The sequence below is a fragment of the Mya arenaria genome, chromosome 1, assembly GCF_026914265.1.
Source record: "Mya arenaria isolate MELC-2E11 chromosome 1, ASM2691426v1".
NCBI classification, from domain to species: Eukaryota; Metazoa; Mollusca; class Bivalvia; order Myida; family Myidae; genus Mya; species Mya arenaria.
This window is the reverse complement of record NC_069122.1, coordinates 51,046,045-51,064,616: the sequence shown is the minus strand read 5'-3', so window position 1 is coordinate 51,064,616 and position 18,572 is coordinate 51,046,045. Positions and strand designations below refer to the sequence as shown.

Genomic DNA, 18,572 nt, shown 5'->3' with positions numbered 1-18,572 from the left:
AAAATTTGTGTAATTATAATAAAAATTGGACAACAACAAAATACGTTGTTTTTCAGGCTGGTGATTTTACTTTAAATTCGTCTTTGATAAGTGAAATATTATAGTATGCGTATTATGAATGTTCTGTAAAGTAAAAGCAAACGTGCAGCGTTGTGCTGATGATGATGGTCACGATGATGCGACTACAACGACAATGATGATTTAATGATAAAAATGCGACAACGAAACTATAATGATGATGCGATGCCGACGATGGTGATAATGCAGCGACGACGAAGACGAATATTATGATTATTATAATGATAATGCGACGACGACTAAGAAGATGATACTAATTATGATGTGACGATGACGACAATGATCATGACGAGATAATGATGCGTAGATGTTGCTAATGATTGATGATGTGGATGATGATGAAGGTGGTGAAGTTGTTGGTGGTGGTGGGTGTGGTGGATGATGATTATGATGATGAGAGTGATGATAATGACTGATTCCATCATCAACAACCGGCCTTAGTTCAGATAACAAGTAAAGTTCATACGTTTATGTACCAAAACTGTGACTGAGAGTTATTGTATTGGGAAACAGTTCGAAAATACAATTTTGACTGGTTGGATTTTTTGTATGAAGACAATTCATAAATCCATCTTTATTGTGTCAATCGTTGTAATAACAGTTAAATAAACAGTATTTCAGATCCATTCAAAATACCTGATAAAATCTACATTTGCAGACATGCTTCAAATACACAAAATGACTAAAAGAAATACAGCTATTTTACAAGCTCGTCTCATCAAAACACATTATTCAACAAAAAGTATCTTAACTGGTGCAGATTGCCATAGTGGTTAAGTGTTCAGAGTTTCATGAAAATATTATCTATTATCTATTTCAATCATGTTATGGTATACACTAGAGTATACACTTTATGTAGCATTCTGTGTTTAAACATGAGCCAGTCAAAGTAAAAATAAATGTATTCAAAAATATCAAAAGATTCACTTAATTTTTATAAAAAGATAGTATGAAGGTTTACATGATCAACCATGGTAGTGTGTGTTTTTTATATTAACATAAGACTGAATAAATGTATCATTTAAATTTTCCTATATAATTCAAAAGTGTTTTAATCTTTAGAGGAAACATGTACAACTGGATATACATCATAGTTAAAACTGTATAAAAATATATATATATTTAGAAAATCTAATGCTACTGTAATGGCTTATAAATGCAAAGTCAAATTTAAATAAATATAAGAAATTTCATTTCAAATAATGAAGGTTACACACAAATGCCTCACTGACTATTTAACAGTTTAAAGTCTTCTGTTGTGTTTGGATATGCAATTAATTTCATGTTCTGTGTCAATATATATGTAGTTATCTGCTAGGTCTGGTATCTCCAGTGTATGTAGGTATAAAGTACTGTTCTGACAAAGTCTCCTAAAACACACTGGAACCATTAAGGTGAGTATCTTGAAGACTGACTGTGAGCATATTCTAGATGTTTGAAACCTTGTGATTTTTCAGTGTTCTGAAAAGACAAAAAGTTATAAAATATTATTTAATACAGCACAATATAATACATTTATGAAAACGCCTTTTAATGGTTAAACTACAACTAACACATAATTTACATTCCCATTTTTCAACTGAAATAGTTTGCATATTTTATGAAAATTATTGATTTTTTTTTTTAAAATAAGAAGGGTATTTAAGAAAACATGAAAAACACAATTCTGGTCACATTTTATTTCTTGTTTAATGTTCATATAATGTAAATAACAATTATGTTATACAAGTTAACTGCTGAAAGTAAGATGCCCAACATTGTATCAATATAAAAATTTATCTTATTGTATTATTCATAAAATTGGTTTATATCCTATTGCATTTTATCATTTCCTACCTACTTTTACATTTCCCTCCATTGCCAGCTTGAAGCATTCCTGATAGTTTTCTATCACCAGCCTGAAATAATTAACTAAAACAAATATTTAACAAGCAAAACAACTAAAAAAATGAAAACATAGAATATCAATAAGCATCTGTACATAGCCTGTGCATTAACTGCAGGTACATAATATGGTTTTGCAGTTTAGTTTCTACATTAGTCCTTATGACAATGTGTTCATATGTTGAATATACCCCCATTATTAATCATAAAATCAACATTAGAAATTAATTCCCTTTTCCATACCATTATTAAACCAGAGGTCAATGAAGAACACAGCATTTTCCACCAAGACCATGACACTTCTGTTGTCAATTTTCATTTCAGTTTTTATTGTACACTTGGCATCAAATGGCATGACTGAAAAAGACAAGATTTAACCTTTGTCAGTTGAAAACTCACATATATATATATGTGGTGTACATATTAGTGATGGGCAATCGGCTGAATTTTACAATCGATTATCGGTTACAATCGGAAACCATCAACCGATTAGACATCGGCTATAATCGGATATTATAGAGCAGTGGTTTTTAGTAATATACTTGAAGTAAATGGGTATCTCTTTGTCTATGTACGCTGAATTTTATGTATAATTCAAAGAATAGAAATAACATATTTATTTTTCATGATATAGCACTTAAAATCATAAAACAGAAACAAAACTATTTTCTAAATAAAAAGCATAAACAACAAACTGAAATGTTCACATCAGAAAGTCACATGTATGAATCTACCAGTATGACTCTAAGTTTTTGTTTAGAAATATTGTCTGGTCAATGAGATCTGGATTCATCCTACATCTCTTCTTGCTAACCACCTGCCCAGCTAGGCTGAAAACTCGCTCACTAGATACAGATGAAGCCTGGCAACATAGGTACTTTTTGGCCAACTGAGACAATCTTGGGAATGATTCTTCATGATCCCTCCACCACCCCAGGACTGTTTGTCCGGGGTCCACTTTGGTGCCTAAGTATCTGGAGACCTCCGCTTCAACAAGATCAGTTGGATCCTCATGTGTAACCCCTGTGCACACAACATCATCTAACCAGTCCTCTGTGTCAGCAGCCTTTGCTTTTTTTGGAACACTTGGATGACCTAACGCTTGAAGATCTGGTTTACTTTCACTCCCTTTGGCCAGATCAGGCATCTGTGGCAATACAGGTTCATTGTTGTTCACCTCTTCTGGCATTTCCTGTTTGAATGATACAGAAGTAGTGAGTGCTAATTTCATTAACAAATCATGAGCTTCAGCTTTCATAGTGGGCATGAAGTCAAAGTTCTTGCGATATGGATTTAACGCACATGCTGCTAAAGACACATCTTCAGTTTCTGTTCTTTTGTCAAGTTCCTCCCTCATTCTGCTCTTAACAGCTCTTATCACTGGGGGATCATCCTCATTGGCTGCAACTTCTTTTGAGAGTTTGATCACCACTGGCAATACTTTGTGCATAGTAGGGATTTTCTCAGCACAAAGAATTTCTGTTGCACATTGGAATGGCTCTAGAACAGAGACCAACTTCTCTACTATAGCATGCTCCTCAAAGTTATATGCATTGTTCTTAATAGCTGTGACAGCTGCTTTGGTGATAGTGTTTTCACTTGTAGTAACAAGTGAAATCACAGCTGGGGTTAACTCACACAGACGCTTTAGCATTGCTAATGTACTATTCCACCTGGTGGGAACGTCCATTATAAGCTTATGGCTGGCAACATCTTCTGATAGCAGTAGTTTTTGTTTTTTGAGCAGCTCGCCACTAACACTTGGTGATGAATGGAAGAAAGTTACCAACTTTCGTCCTTTGCCCAGAACTTTTGCCACCTCTGAAACTGACAATGCATGTTTCACAACAAGATTTAACCTGTGGCCAAAACAACCAAACCGTGTCCAATTAAGAAGTTCAAAAGCCTTGCGCTCATTAGCTGCATTATCAGTAGTGGCTATTGGAGTTTTCAAGTTCCATTCAGCCTGCGTTTTTTTCAGTGAAGTTGAAATATTCTGTGCTGTGTGACTGCCTTCAACTTTCATGGCCCCTAAAACTGCAGTCTTAAGGGTCCATGAATTGTCTATGAAATGGGCTGTTACTGTCTCATAGCTCTCATTTTTTAGACTGGTCCAACTGTCATGTGTGATAGAGACATTGTCACATGTCTCTAAGTCCGTCCGGACCTTGTCCTTCACCTCATCCTTTTTCTTTTCAAGCCTGCGAGTGATGTCACGTCTGGATGGTAATTTGTACCTGAAACATATGAAATACCTCTTAATTAAATAAAAAATATTGACAAATTGATAGTATGCGCCTTTTTTTACATAATTTTCACATACAGTATGACATAAATAATATTTTCTTGTAAACATTTTCTGCATAGAAGTATTCATAACCCATTAGGGATAAAAATATATCCGTTTCAGGTTTCATCATTTTCATTTCCTCTTAAATGTTTACTTTGAGTGATCAACTGTTCTTTATGCAAAAAATGTAGGTCTTTCAGGCCTTTAAAATTGACATTAACAAGCATTTAAGGAAAAATATAGGTTTTCAATAAAATGTCAAAGATATTTTCTGATCTACATACTTTAAGTCAAAGTGTAGACTGAAAAAAACATTGTTTTGACTTTGACTTTTAGTCTACTAGGCTTATCATACCTATTATCCAGAAGATCTACGAAGGTTTTGAAGTGTTTATTTTCGACAAGGCTGAGAGGTAACACTTTGCCGACAAGAAGCTTCAGCAATGCGTCATCTAAGATGGCCTGTCTATCAGAGCTGAGTCTTGGGGGCGCGAAACTCAACTTTGCCTGGACTGGTTGTTTTGTAGCTTTCTTCATTTCACCAGTAGAATCATGGGGGTGGTCATGTTGTAAGTGAAACTGGAAGTTTGTTGTATTGCCTGAAATTAAAAAAAAAATGTTCTGAAGCATCTTCTATTGTCAAAAACATCTAAACAAATAAGTTCTCATCATTTCAATAACATTGTCAAGTTCGTTTTCATATCAACAAAGTCACCTGAGCATTTTATTATTCTTATAAATAATACCAGGTAAAATTTATTTGCAAAAAGATTTCACATAATTTATTTGTTTAGTGATATTTTCGTATAAAAAAACATAAATAAAATCATCATACTCTTAAGATGACTGTGTTTTAACATAAATCAATCCGAACAGCCCTGGCAACAATCGGTTACTGTACCTTTGTTTGCGTAAGCCTTTTTGCAAAGGCGACAATATGCCTTGCTCATGTCAAGGTTTTCTTTGGGTGGAGGTCCTGGTTTGATTTTTTTGAACGCAAAGAAGAGCCAGACTTTGGATTTCGCTTTTCCACCCGGATAGTCGTACAGAACATCATCATTTTCGTCTGCCATTCTTACGAATTGTACCCAAAGAAAAATGAGCGGAAACGTCGGCAAGATTAAATTCGTAAATGCATACTGAGTAACCTCCCTTGTTAGATTCGTCAGATGTTCCGCGATAATCGATTATGAAAATTTACAATCGATTATCGCCGATTTTTAAGCTTTCCGATCAATTTTCGATTATAATCGATCATCGGCCCATCACTAGTACATATACTACAAAGTTCTACATACACCATATGATACCTTACTAAAACAAGTTTCAATTACAAGTAAAGGTGAAACAAAATGATTACATTGTCACCTGATAGTGTCCATGGTATTAAAGTGCCAATAATCAACTTATTTGTTGTGACAGTGTTGTTTACATTACTGTACAGTATATAAAACTTACATATTTAGCATAAGTTTTAGATGTGTAAATATAAGAAAAATAATTATGTTATATTATGACATGATAAAATGGTAGCACGGTTTAATAATTCACTGACTACATGCCAGAAAGACCGGTAATATTACAACAAAATATGTACATTTATTTATCCGAATTAAAAACCATCCGAAATAGAAGAATTTCAAGAATGTTTTACATGACATATTAAACAGCAATGAAACCAAATTAAATTCTACATCATATTCCATGTTTTAGATGTACACAATATCAGCACATTAACTAAATATAACAAAAAGCTTACATCTTCTACAGTTAAAATCCTTTTTTGACAGAACGGCGGAAATAGAACATTTTCGTACTGTTTTCAGCTATTTTTAGACATAGTTGGAAAATTCCACACCAGCGAACATGCTACACGCATTATTAAACTCTCAAATGTTGTTAAAAAGTAAAAATATACTTTGATATGGAGAAAATCTTTATCCGCCATCTTGATCGTTAAGTTAACGAGTGCCTCTTACCGGTCGTAGGTTTACGAGCAAAATTAACGATAAAGCAGGTGCACGTTGCGTCTCTGAAACGGTGCCGATCGGTAATTTTGGTGGTAAGTTACCAAAATCAGCTAACGATCGCCTTAACGATCGTCTCTGAAACGCACACTGATTAACCGGGTTGCAGATTCCACAGAATCGTACGTCTTCTGTCTTGAAATTGGCAGTTGGTTTTGTTTAAATACGCCGTAACAAATGAAAGATCGCCACTTTGGAATATTTCTGTTGTGGTGGCGGCCATTTTTTGAGTCTACGAAGTTCGTACGCCACCCTCAGAGCTGTCGTAGAAATTTTCGTAGTTCTACGAAAAACAGGTGCTTGTTCGTACGAAAAAATCTTAATAAAACGTCTAAACGGCCTGAGATACTTCGCACGAAGTTCGTACGCAAAAAAGGCTTCGTACGAAGTTTAATAAAACTAGCCCTAGACTATTATATTTTTAAACTTTAATTTGTATTATCTTAAGTTTTTACAATATTACAGTTGTGCACATCGTTTAAGTAAAACATTTCATTTGCACCGTTGACCGCATTGCATTGGCACCGTTGACCGCATTTCATTTGCACCGTTGACCTTGTACCTAATCACCATTAGTCTACCGGTGCTTTCAACGGTGTCATTTCTCCGGCGGTGTCGCACGATTTACACGTTGATTCGTGCTACCTACAATACTCGTGCACTTCATGTTTGTTTTGGCAGTAAAATAATAGTGTAAAAGGCCTTTGTCAGGCGGTTAGGAATCAGAATTAAAAAGAGTTAAAGAGTTTAATTGAAAGGAATTAAAACGAGTTATAGAATTAAATTAAAATGAATTAAAGAGAGTAAAAGAGTTGAATTAAAAGGACAAAAAAAAGTGAATTAAAAGGAGTTAAATTAAAAATAGTTTAAAAGGTCTTTAACATCGTACTAGTGTCACACTGGACTAGCAATTGTAAATTGGATACGTGACAAATTGTTGGATTATACTATTTAGAAAGTGTTCACATCTGGGAATAAATTCGTTAATTACTGTTCACTATTGAGGATATTTACTGTAAATTGTTAATGGAATTAATATAGTTAAAACTGTATAAATAATGAAACAGTGAACAATTGTGTTCGTGGTCTTTCATACGGTAAAGACATCAAATCTTATGTAGCTGAAATAAAAACACCGCCACATGTTTATTAACATGTGCAGTCAAGTCTTATATAAGTAAAAAAACATCGTTGCATAGCATCTTGCGTGTGTGTGCAATTGTGTTGCCAAGGCCATCAAAAGCATGCTGACATCAAAACTATTGTCAGAAAGAAAATGGTGGCCAGAAAAAAAGAAATTTTCGGCTTCTGATTACCGCTATCGTACAGCTTTCTTGTACTAGACTCTGAAATTAATGATGTGCCATTAAACAGTAGAAATAATTTAATGTATGCATTTTCATGAACTTAAGAGGCCGTTTATTGTTTCGATTTAAGGGTCGTTTCAAAATGCAATAATATAAAAAAAACATACATTATTGAAATTGTTTTACATACTTGAGTTGTTGTTTTTTGTTCCTCAGTGTTTCTGGAGCCATATTCTTGTTCGACTTGACCTCCATTCGGCCTTTCCTAGAGGTAATGCCATAATACGAAATAAAACATTCCCTTAAATAAAATACCATTTCATTTGAGTTTTATTCTATAAACATTAGAATTATACTTGTGCAAGCTGACTCTGCACTGCACATTGTCAAAGAGGTCAAGTTCAGGATTGGCGCTTGTTTGTTTGGATTTCCTTATACGTGTGCTATTCCCGTCGATAAGTTGTTATGCAACCTAAAAACAGAAACATAAAACATTAAACAGCTGATTGAATTTAAAAGATGTTGTTCATGTTTCATTTTGGTAGTACATGCAATGATAATTATGTTTTTAACGTGATTATAATAACGTTTTAACATTCTACAGCATGTTTGTTATATACGTACTGTAAAAAAGGTATTGCCATTCTCTCAAACAGTATGGGCAGAGGGTAGACGCTTTATACATGATGAATCACAAGTGAGATGTCCACGGCAAACCACACACAATAGGTCTACAAACGAGCGTTTTGTGTTTGTACACTGTAAATGTTTATTATAGGATTGAAACATGTTATCGGGTTGCACACATGTTTAGATTATTCTCATGCAGTGGATATAAGCTTCTCTTCCGAGATATTTCATGCCATGTGACCCCCTCTGCTGAACATCCTAACTTTGCCATCTCTTTTCGTGGACTGATTTTGCGATTGACCAATATTTCCTTCTGGTGTTAAATGCGTGACACCAATGTGTAGATTTTTTCCAAACGCCAGGGGAACTGATGTTTTAAACTTGTTGGCAAATACAACATGACTTCGTCCTGTGATGTTTTCTCTTCAGTTCGCTACAACTGTTTGAGTCAACGCTACTTCTTTCTTTCGACTTGTGGGCTTGTTAGGAGCACCAAAGATTCTTAAAAGGTGACCATGACACTTGATCATTACTTTATCAACATATATGTATGGATGCATATTGTGTTAAGTCATGCTGCTTTCCCATACAACTTCCATAACAGAGGTCACTGTGGTTCCAATGTAGCCTTGATAGCGCCCTTGTGATATTTGTCCGGTTGGTTTATTTTCTATTGCAGTGGTTTTCATTGCAACTGTGACAGCTATTTGGTAATGGATGTTCTGTTGATATATTTGCAGTCACTATGGTTTCTATGATAACTTTACAGCGATCAGGTAATAGATGCCCACTTGGGTTTATAAGAATGTTATTGCTAATATTTCAACAGTAAAAGGGATCGTAACTATTGTTCAATGACCTTCAAAGGCAACGTCGCCTTTGAAATGGGTTGTGTTATGTTGAGTACGTTTTATGTGTATACAGGAAATACCGCTGCGTAGTTTTGCATACTTCCAGATTCAAGAACGCTACCAATGTGCACTTAAGTGACTGAATTTAGTTTAATTCAATCATGAAATGTCTACCTTATCGAAGTTAACACACAGTCCTTAAAACAAATCTCACAGTAATACCACTGCGCAGTTTTGCTCATTTCTTAAATTTAACAGTGATACCACAGTGTACTCTTGATACAAGAAAAAAAACACAATCATGCTGTTTTATGAAAGCAAATTTACAAAAGCCAGAGCCGAATAATGTTGAATGACGATTTTAAAAGAAATACCGTTGCTTATTTTTGCATGGTTACTATATTTGAAAGAAATTCCGTAGTGTAGTTACTATTTCTAAGACAAAGTACCATAGCGTAGTAATGCTGTTTTTAAAATTCACAATCCTTCTTATTTTAATGAAAAACGTACCACAAATATGTGGAAAATGTGCATTTTGCGGCTGTGGAACTGGACGTACCTACTATTTTGGTACGTTTCAGTCGTCTACGGTATTCTTACAGTAAAACAGTAGCGGTACCCAGCACCCTTGAACAATTGGTCTGCATTAGGCGGTTGCGGTAGCGCGACGATGTACGGTAGCGGTATTCGAAAGGATATCAGACTTTCATTAATATGCTCTTGTTGCTACATCGTCCGCCAATCAATCAGTCAGCCCTCCCCTTTTATCAGCCTTGCCATTCACTGCTGGTGTCCCCACTACTGTAACATTTTGACTCTTTAAAGGATTTTACCGACGAGAAGTTTTACAGTTCTATTCACAGGCAAAAATCAAATCCAAAAATATTTTTTGAGTAACCTCAAACTTCAACCTATAAGTGCCTGTCATTACCTAAGAAAGATGAATGTTTAATACAGTTAGCTAGGTTTGTAACAGTAACTGAGCCTATTTGTACGAGCATGTACATATGCACATTGTTTTCATCTTGCAAGTGCATTGCTAGTGTAAAGTTATTTAAATGCAACCCGATATTGGCTGAGGCAGTTTTGCTAATTGATTTTAGTAAAGTAAGGCACTACGATCGTTTAGGCAATACATTTCCATTTTCTGCGTAGTTTTTAATAATCATATGTTCCCCTCGGTTTTTCACCAAGATGTATTTAAGATTTTGCGGCTAGCTGTCACATTAATGCTTTCTATTTTAAATCGCGTAACACCATACGTCTCAATTTGTACTGAGTGATACTGCAACATATAATTTAACACACTAGCAACTCAAACATTTACATTTGGAGCTGTTAGATATATTTAAGTATTTTTACAACGAAGTGTATTATCATTCAGGTGCTCTATATTTGTTTAATGTATACATTTATACCAGACTGGCAAGCGCATTCTGACAAGGATTCAACGAAGAGTCCCCTCGAAGCGCACTTTGTACGCTTTAGGGCAATAAACCGATCGCGAAAACTACAGGAAAACATGCGACCTCAATGCAGGTTGACCAGAAATTCAATAGAAGTATCTACAAATGAGGTTGAAGGTAACTTGTCTATTTTCTACCTGTTAAATGTTCATCTAAATTGTTTAACGATTAAACATAAAAAATATGGACATTCGAAGAAAACACTGTATGTGCTGTTTCCTGTCACTCAGTGCCTAAATGCTCATGCGCAAACGTAATCACACAGATAGTACATCTGCCGGTCGAATTTAAATGATTGATTTAAAGAAAACTTATATTTATTAAAACATTTTAAGTATGAAACAAAATGAATACTACGTTAGTCGATTGATCTTTTAAAATGCATCACCTTTCGTTACTTGCGGTTTTGGACGAAAATATTTTACGCAATCAACACGAAGTGATACACCAGCCACCACAAATTAACCGACTTACATAATATTCCCTATATTAAGTTTGACTATTTGTTTAAGGAACATATTTCCATTTTCTGCGTAGCTTTCAGCAATTATTCCCCTAGGTTCCTTACCAACAACTTGCGGTTTGCTTTCAAATTCACATTAATTCCCACTATCTTAAACCGCAAAACAACATACGTGCCATTTTGTACTGAGTGATACTGCAACATATGATCGAACATATTAAATTTGTTTAATGTATACATCTATTTCAGACTTGCAAGCCCAATCTGACGAGGATTCAGCGAATAATCCTCCCCTTGGAGCGCACTTTGTACGTCTTAGGGCAACAGACATGCAACCTCAACGCAGTGTGATCAAAAGTTCAGAGGAAGTCTCTACAAATGAGGTTGAAGGTAAAGGTGAAGCTAGTACACAGGTCAAAACACAACTTGCACAAAAGAAAAAAATGAGACGTCTAAAAGGCCAACTGGAAAATATGCTGATGGGTCGACAAATAGACAACACAGAATATATTTCTTCAAATATCATTCAAAGTATTAAATTAAAACCCTTTTCGATAATTTTGACCTCTGTATGAGCACATCTTTCCAATGCCTCCACCTGCCTTGTCATGATTTAAATCACAACGCGCATTGCCCCACTGCTCTCCAACATGTAAGCATTTTTTCTTACCTGCCCCACCATAAAAAATGAAGTCAGGATTTTATTTTATTTTCTGTCGTGACTATTTAAATGGTGTTAAATTTAAACTATTCCAAGTTTAATTAAATGTGCATTTTGTTCAAGAGGAAAGGGTACCTTTGTTCTTGAAGCCCTTTTCCTCTCTACCCAAATATTGAGCCTGAAAATAACCTTTTGTCTTGAGCCGACTTGGTTATGTCTTCGATTAGGTACAATGAACGGCAGGTTTCCCATAGTCATATTAAAAGATACTACTTCTGGATATTAAAAAAATACAACAATGTAATTGGCATGAAGAAGCAAACAGAAGAAGTCTTTGTTAAGTGTTCTTCTGATATATACTTTGCCACGTTTGTGCGCGCCGCGGGGTTTATTGCTCCAACTGGTTTACTGTTTAAGACATCACTAGAAACAAATATATAAGAAAATGGCCAGTAGCCAAGCATTTGGTCATTTTCGGAGCAAGTTGCATAAGGCCTTTCATACTTTGAGGAGAGACACATAACATCACAGTTAAACACATCCATATAGCATATATGCATTAACAGATCTTTAGTATTATAGAAAATGAACATTGGAACGGTCATTGAAACAGGAGTTCCTTTGGCTTTAAAGTATTTCATGAGGAATCTACCACCTATGTACTAATATCCATTAATTATAGCAAATATAAACATATCAGCCTTCCAAGATCCATAAAACCTGTCCATGGTGTACGTAAGAGTAATTGTGGTCGTCTTCCAAATTTGTTAAACTTTATTTTATTGACTCAGAGTTAAAATATACGTCACAACATGTTTAGAAATTCATATTATCTTTAGTTACATGCCATACCTGTAAAACTATTTAAAACGAACACGTACATTTACACGTACATTATAAATTACATCTTTAAACAATCAGAAAGGTATCAGAAGCATTGTTTAGTATCAACATTATTTAGTTTTCATTGATTTTTGCTTTTTTGATCTTGCATTTACAACAGCACAACAGAAAAAAACGAATGTCTCAGTCAAGCCCAAATCCTTGAGTACGATGGATGACCCTAAAACCAGTAAAAAGGTATATTTAAATCACTTTTATATAACGCAAAGACATTAGAAAGGAAGCATTTGTAAGAATGGGAAAAATATCCTTCAGTGTTTCTATAATTGTCATCGCAATTTATGTCAATTTCCACATATTCCTTTGAAGCACATGAGCTACTGCCAGCGATAACAACGATGCATCTAGGAATACTATATGCGGTTCTTGCAAGGAAACATAGATGAATAAAACATTAATGTGGTAATACACACTTTTGCCATTTAAATCACTCATTGATATAACATTGTACATCTGTAAAACAAACACTCTTTCATCTGCAGGTGTCGGAAATACCAGGTAAGCGATTTCTTTTCAGCTGTCCTCATTTCTTTTAGGCGGATTGAAAGCATTGCATATGATGTCTTTTTGTTCGAACTATACTTTGATAGAAACTTCATAACATGTTCAACTGCATACCTGTACAATGATTGAACTCTTTTTTATAAATACTTATTAGATCTTATAGTATGAAACGATTTGAAAGACATTAAAAAAATGATTCAAGTATTATGTTTACTTTTCGGTAGTACTTTGCACATTTGTATTTGCAGCCATGACTACACAAGAACCGAAACCGAATGTTTCAGTCAACCAACAATCCTCTTGTTCGATTATTTATGCTAACCCAAATATCACGGTATTATTTACTTGTTTTTGAATCACGCGAACGATATTTCAAAATAATACACTTATAAGTATGAGAATGAGAAGAATCTTTATTATATTTTTAAACGCCTTAACAAGAGATTCACATGCAACTCACATTTACGTGCGCTACTAGCGGTGATATCAACACGTTTCTTTTCGTCTCGGATTTTTTCGGTCATGATCAGAAGAATCAGTGTGATACAGCTATGTTTATTTATAGAGTTAATTATAATATTCTCTAATATTGACACTTTTTATTGACACAAATTTCACACACTATTACTTGTTTACAGGAATCACAAGTACCAGGTAAGAGATATATTCATCCAGTCCTTTTCTCAAAATGCATATATATATATATATATATATATATATATATATATATATATATATATATATATATATGAAGTACGCTTTCTTAGTAATTCATAAAAAATCATGTACACAATTTTACAAAAATAATGAATTCGCTGACGCGACGAAATGATTAACAGTTCTGTTCACAGGCAAAAAAATGGAACGGCGATCACAAGCGTCTCCGTTGGACCAACATAACCCTGATGTTTCGGTGTGTATGTTACGTTTGTATTATTTATGAAGGATTTTGATTACCTATTACGATTAGAGAGTTAATACCACACATAATTTGACGATGAAATTATGAAATATCTACAAAATACATAGATGACAGTTGCAGAATAAGACACCTAACATTGATAACATCAGAAAGTCAACTTGGCGCTTCTATAGTTGCTTTTTAAAAAAAGAGTGCACGAGGATTTTCTTTCATATCACAGAATTGTAAATTAATCTATTACCTTGAAGATCTCTTTCCAATGGAGCGATAGTCATCACAGGAATAAGTCGTCTGATTCCTAATATCTAAGTGTGGCTGCATTATACATATAATTAAATCGACTCAGGCACTTCTGAAGCTAATGAAACAAGCAATACACATTAGTAGGGATATGACCATGTAACTGTTTGCTTAGCGATCGATGAAACATGATTCTAATGACACAATTCTTTACTGTCGGCTAGAGTCTACGCATACTGTTGATTTTTTATACTCATTTTCATTCAATCTGATATTTGACAATGTGTGGGCTTTTGTCTGCGAACAGATAATATAATTATATATTGTTTATATTTTCATGAACATAACATCATTTACAGATGCAAAAAGTATCAGGTAAGAAAGCACTAGATATATCACATTAAGTATTGCTTTTTTAAACAGTGTCTGTTTCATCTACAAACCCGATAGTTTGATAACATCCCAGCCTTATTTTCCTTCTGCTTGTCGAAATGTTTGAACATAATGCTATAATTTTAGATTTCTTTGATATAAACTGAATGGAGACATGATATGGTATAATCTCATAAACGATTGGGGAATAGTAAACTGTTATGTTTATCATATAACACGTAAAAATACATTTTTCATCTGTTCAGAAAACATATGTATATTTAGCAAATATGTCTTTCTTGGAAACGTATATTTAGAAATTAAACCGGATTAAAGACATACATTTCTACTTTAAGTGCCAAAGGCTCCTCCTGTTCGACAACCACACGCTTATCAATTATATGCTGCTCGGGTTTATAAAAAGGTATGAATTCATATATATATATATATATATATATATATATATATATATATATATATATATATATATATATATATATATATATATATATATATATATATATGTAAATTGATCACTGTTTAGTCAGAAAGTGCCATGTCAATGTATATAGCATTGTTTAGCCTAGGGCATGAAATATCTTCTATTTATTGTTAAATGCATTATGCTAGCAATTATGAACTCAACGACCCTCGATGAAATACATTTTTTGTCATAGTAATTTTGAATTCTTACATTAACAGTAAAACAGGCCCGTTTACTATACATCAACTATAGATGAAAACCTGTACTACTGGACAGTTTGATATTTATTTGTTTGATATTTTCTAATGCGCTATAAAATATTTAAATTATGTCATAATTCTGAATTAATTGAGAACATTTATACTCAATCAGATTTTTCATCATGGCACATACAGTATAATTATATATTTTTATATTAGATACCAGAATTGCCATTCATTTCATTCCGTACTATATAGCATTTTAAATTTGTGATACTTGCAAATTAAACAAAACTCTTTTTGTTTATAGGAGTCGGCAGTTCAAGGTAAGCGAACTACTTTTTGTCATACTTATATTTGTTTTAAGTAGTTTGGGAGCATTTCATTCGATTATCTTCTTATTAGTTATTTTTGTCTCAATACACCCTTGAAAAAAAGGGTTTTCATAATATGCCCAACAACACAATGGCCCAAAGATGAAAAACGTTTTGTTCACATGGGTTTATTGTAAGAGCTTGAGCAATTTTAAGATATTTTATTTGCTTGGCCTATGCAGTGAAGCTGCCGAGCCCTATATGCTTTGTTTTATTTGGTCGACCACAAGGTGTCTGTGACTTTCAATCCAGTACTCAATTCATCGAAGACAAAGCCCTAGAGTAACTGAACGTCCAATTACCACCATTTCAGTTGAAAATAGACCAAAAGTAAACCTTAAAAATTATAGCATCTGTAAATGTGACCTTAATGAAACTTTCCATACCTCTCCCTGTGGTTGAGAACCCACGATCCCCCTGCCATCATTTTAAACCAAAAAAGGTTATGATGGAGGATTCAAGTCAAAAGGTTACGTTTCTAAGTAAGGCCCCTTGGATCCAGGATCCGCACCTGTAAGCTAATGAATTTCTGCTCGCATTTGCATTGAAATGCGAGTCTGTTAAACTCTCAAAACTAAAGGTATTTCGATTAACAAGCATTATGACTTTCAACGTAAAAACAACTTCAAAACGTGTTCATATATTTAAAAAGATGTTCAGCTAAAGTCTGCTTTATGCTTTAACATGTTTAACTTTCAAAATCAGTTTCAATTGGTGTTGAATTGTATTGAAATTATGTAATGCCAAATGCAACTTTTGTGTGTGTGTTGGTGACCATTCCAAAGTTACCATATTTCTTTAACTCTAAAATATATATTATCATGAAATATCAGCAAAAATGTTGCGAATGAATAACTAATTCAAACCGGGATGATTGCACGAATCTTTAAATATCTGCTATTTTCATTTCAGAGGTTCTAGGTGGCCACTTTGAAAGTTGTTCAGTGAAAAGTCACACATTACTGTTAAACACATTGAACATTGCTTAACTTGACAAATAGACACTAAAATATGTTTAGCAGATATCTTAACTAGTTTAACATACATTCAGTACACTTTACATAAATATTGTTCAGATTGTGAAGTTTAGTTCACATGATTTTTGTCATATTTGTCCATCGTCAATATTTGGGTTGTTCCTCTTTTTCCTACCAATTTCTATGAAACGTAGTATATGAATCCTAGTGTGTCAAGTTATGACTAATGTCTAAACGCAGATCACTAGATCAAATAACGGAAAAAATAAATGAACAAATAAATTAAGAAGAGACAACGTATTCTACCCATACTTCATGAAAGTTGTTCATAATATCTGTCTCTTTTATTAATGTGCAATTAAATCATGATCCATGCTAATATATAAAGGTCACTAAGTCACATTAACAAACTGTTAGCATTTTAGACGACACAGTGTATACTTAATGTCGTTCTGTGTACCTTATTCACAAAACTCAGATTATGTTTTGTATGCCAATTCAGGTTCATCTAGTTTATAATTTGTACTATTTTAAAATTATTAGGCATCAACCAATAAAAAACTGGATTATGAAATTATTAGATACAAAAAGTTTACAAACTAGTTTCCACAGAAAACTACCCGAGTTGTTGAAATGTTAACCGGACATTTTTATAAGTCATTGTTTCGATTAATTGGACGCTTCATCAGTGTAAGTAAGTTTATTTTTCACGATTTCTCGAAACTTTATTCCGGCATGACACAATCATTCCAACATAAAACGATGGAGTTATTTCGTCACGTGAGAGGTTTTAGAAATTAACATAATTTTCATATTAAGAATACATTATTAATATTACAAACATATAAAGTGAATGAAGAAGAGAAACATGTGTTTCACAGATTAAAAGTCCGTATCCAAGGAACTGTAATTCTCCGTTTTCGGATGCAATTATAGTAATTATCAATAGTAAACATAGAGTTATAAGTTTAGCAACATTATACATCGAGTTAACTGTGTGCTGTTCAACGAATCGGACCCGCATGTGTTACTCAATTCAGGATCCAACGGTCCAGCGATGGGTGACATGGCGGAGAGCGCCGCCGTCACCGCTGACATCGCCGGGACGGAGGAAGTGGTCAGCCAGAGGAGTACCGATACCACTAAACATCCGTCGGAACAGACCGCGCTCGTCGTCATTCCATCGGATGTTACCGTGTATAAGGGATCCCCGACAAAAGGTATACACATATATTATCTTACTTCCTGTACGTAACTATATCTTCATTGTTACGTCTTAATGTATATACTTATACTCAATTCAAATAGTATTTACCTTTATAATAATCCCAAAACATACATTTCTTGCGTTCTTTTACAGGTTTTGACAATTGACGTGGCTGTCTTACCAAATAATTTTGACTAAGGATGTTCATGAATGATTTCTGTTACCTTTAATTATACGAGGGCAAATATAAGAATATTGAAGATAAGAAAATGAAACATATTAGTGATTGTGGTAGTAAATCATTTGCTTCACAGGTAAATTTCCATATAGATATACAAGGGAAATTAATTCTCCGGTTTCGGATAATATTAAACCACTAATCAATAGTAAAGTGTTTGTAATACTATACATCAAGTTACATGTGTGCTGTTCAACAAATCGGACTTATATTTATTACTCAATTTAGACTCCGACGGCCCAGTGATGAGTGACATGACAGAAAGCACCGACGTCACCGGTGGCATCGCCGATACGAAGGAATTGGAAAGCCAGAGGAGAATCGGTACCCCTAAACATCAGTCGGAACAGACCGCGCTCGTCGTAATCCTATCGGATGTTACCGTGTATAAGGGATCCCCGACAAAAGGTATACACATATATTATCTTACTTCCTATACGTAACTATATCTTCGTTGTTACGTCTTAATGTATATACTTATACCCAATTCAAAT

General features: G+C 34.1%; 1 protein-coding gene across 5 annotated transcripts in view; it reads left to right on the top strand.

Annotated features, from left to right (window-relative positions):
- Positions 1-18,572, top strand: part of LOC128238487 (uncharacterized) — a 67,984-nt gene that overhangs the window by 16,560 nt on the left and 32,852 nt on the right. For 3 of the 5 annotated variants that reach the window (XR_008261715.1, XM_052954464.1, XM_052954455.1), the window contains exons 2-13: positions 10,489-10,650; positions 11,246-11,386; positions 12,661-12,737; positions 13,043-13,058; positions 13,313-13,398; positions 13,703-13,718; positions 13,904-13,977; positions 14,586-14,601; positions 14,955-15,022; positions 15,593-15,608; positions 17,674-17,853; positions 18,307-18,486. Coding sequence is in view for 4 of the 5 variants with exons in the window: in XM_052954464.1 (XP_052810424.1) it covers positions 10,489-10,650; positions 11,246-11,386; positions 12,661-12,737; positions 13,043-13,058; positions 13,313-13,398; positions 13,703-13,718; positions 13,904-13,977; positions 14,586-14,601; positions 14,955-15,022; positions 15,593-15,608; positions 17,674-17,853; positions 18,307-18,486 (1,032 nt within the window). In the remaining variant the exon portion in view is untranslated. The remainder of the gene's footprint in view (positions 1-10,488; positions 10,651-11,245; positions 11,387-12,660; positions 12,738-13,042; positions 13,059-13,312; positions 13,399-13,702; positions 13,719-13,903; positions 13,978-14,585; positions 14,602-14,954; positions 15,023-15,592; positions 15,609-17,673; positions 17,854-18,306; positions 18,487-18,572) is intronic. The other 2 variants (XM_052954473.1, XM_052954482.1) reach the window with 2 other exon arrangements.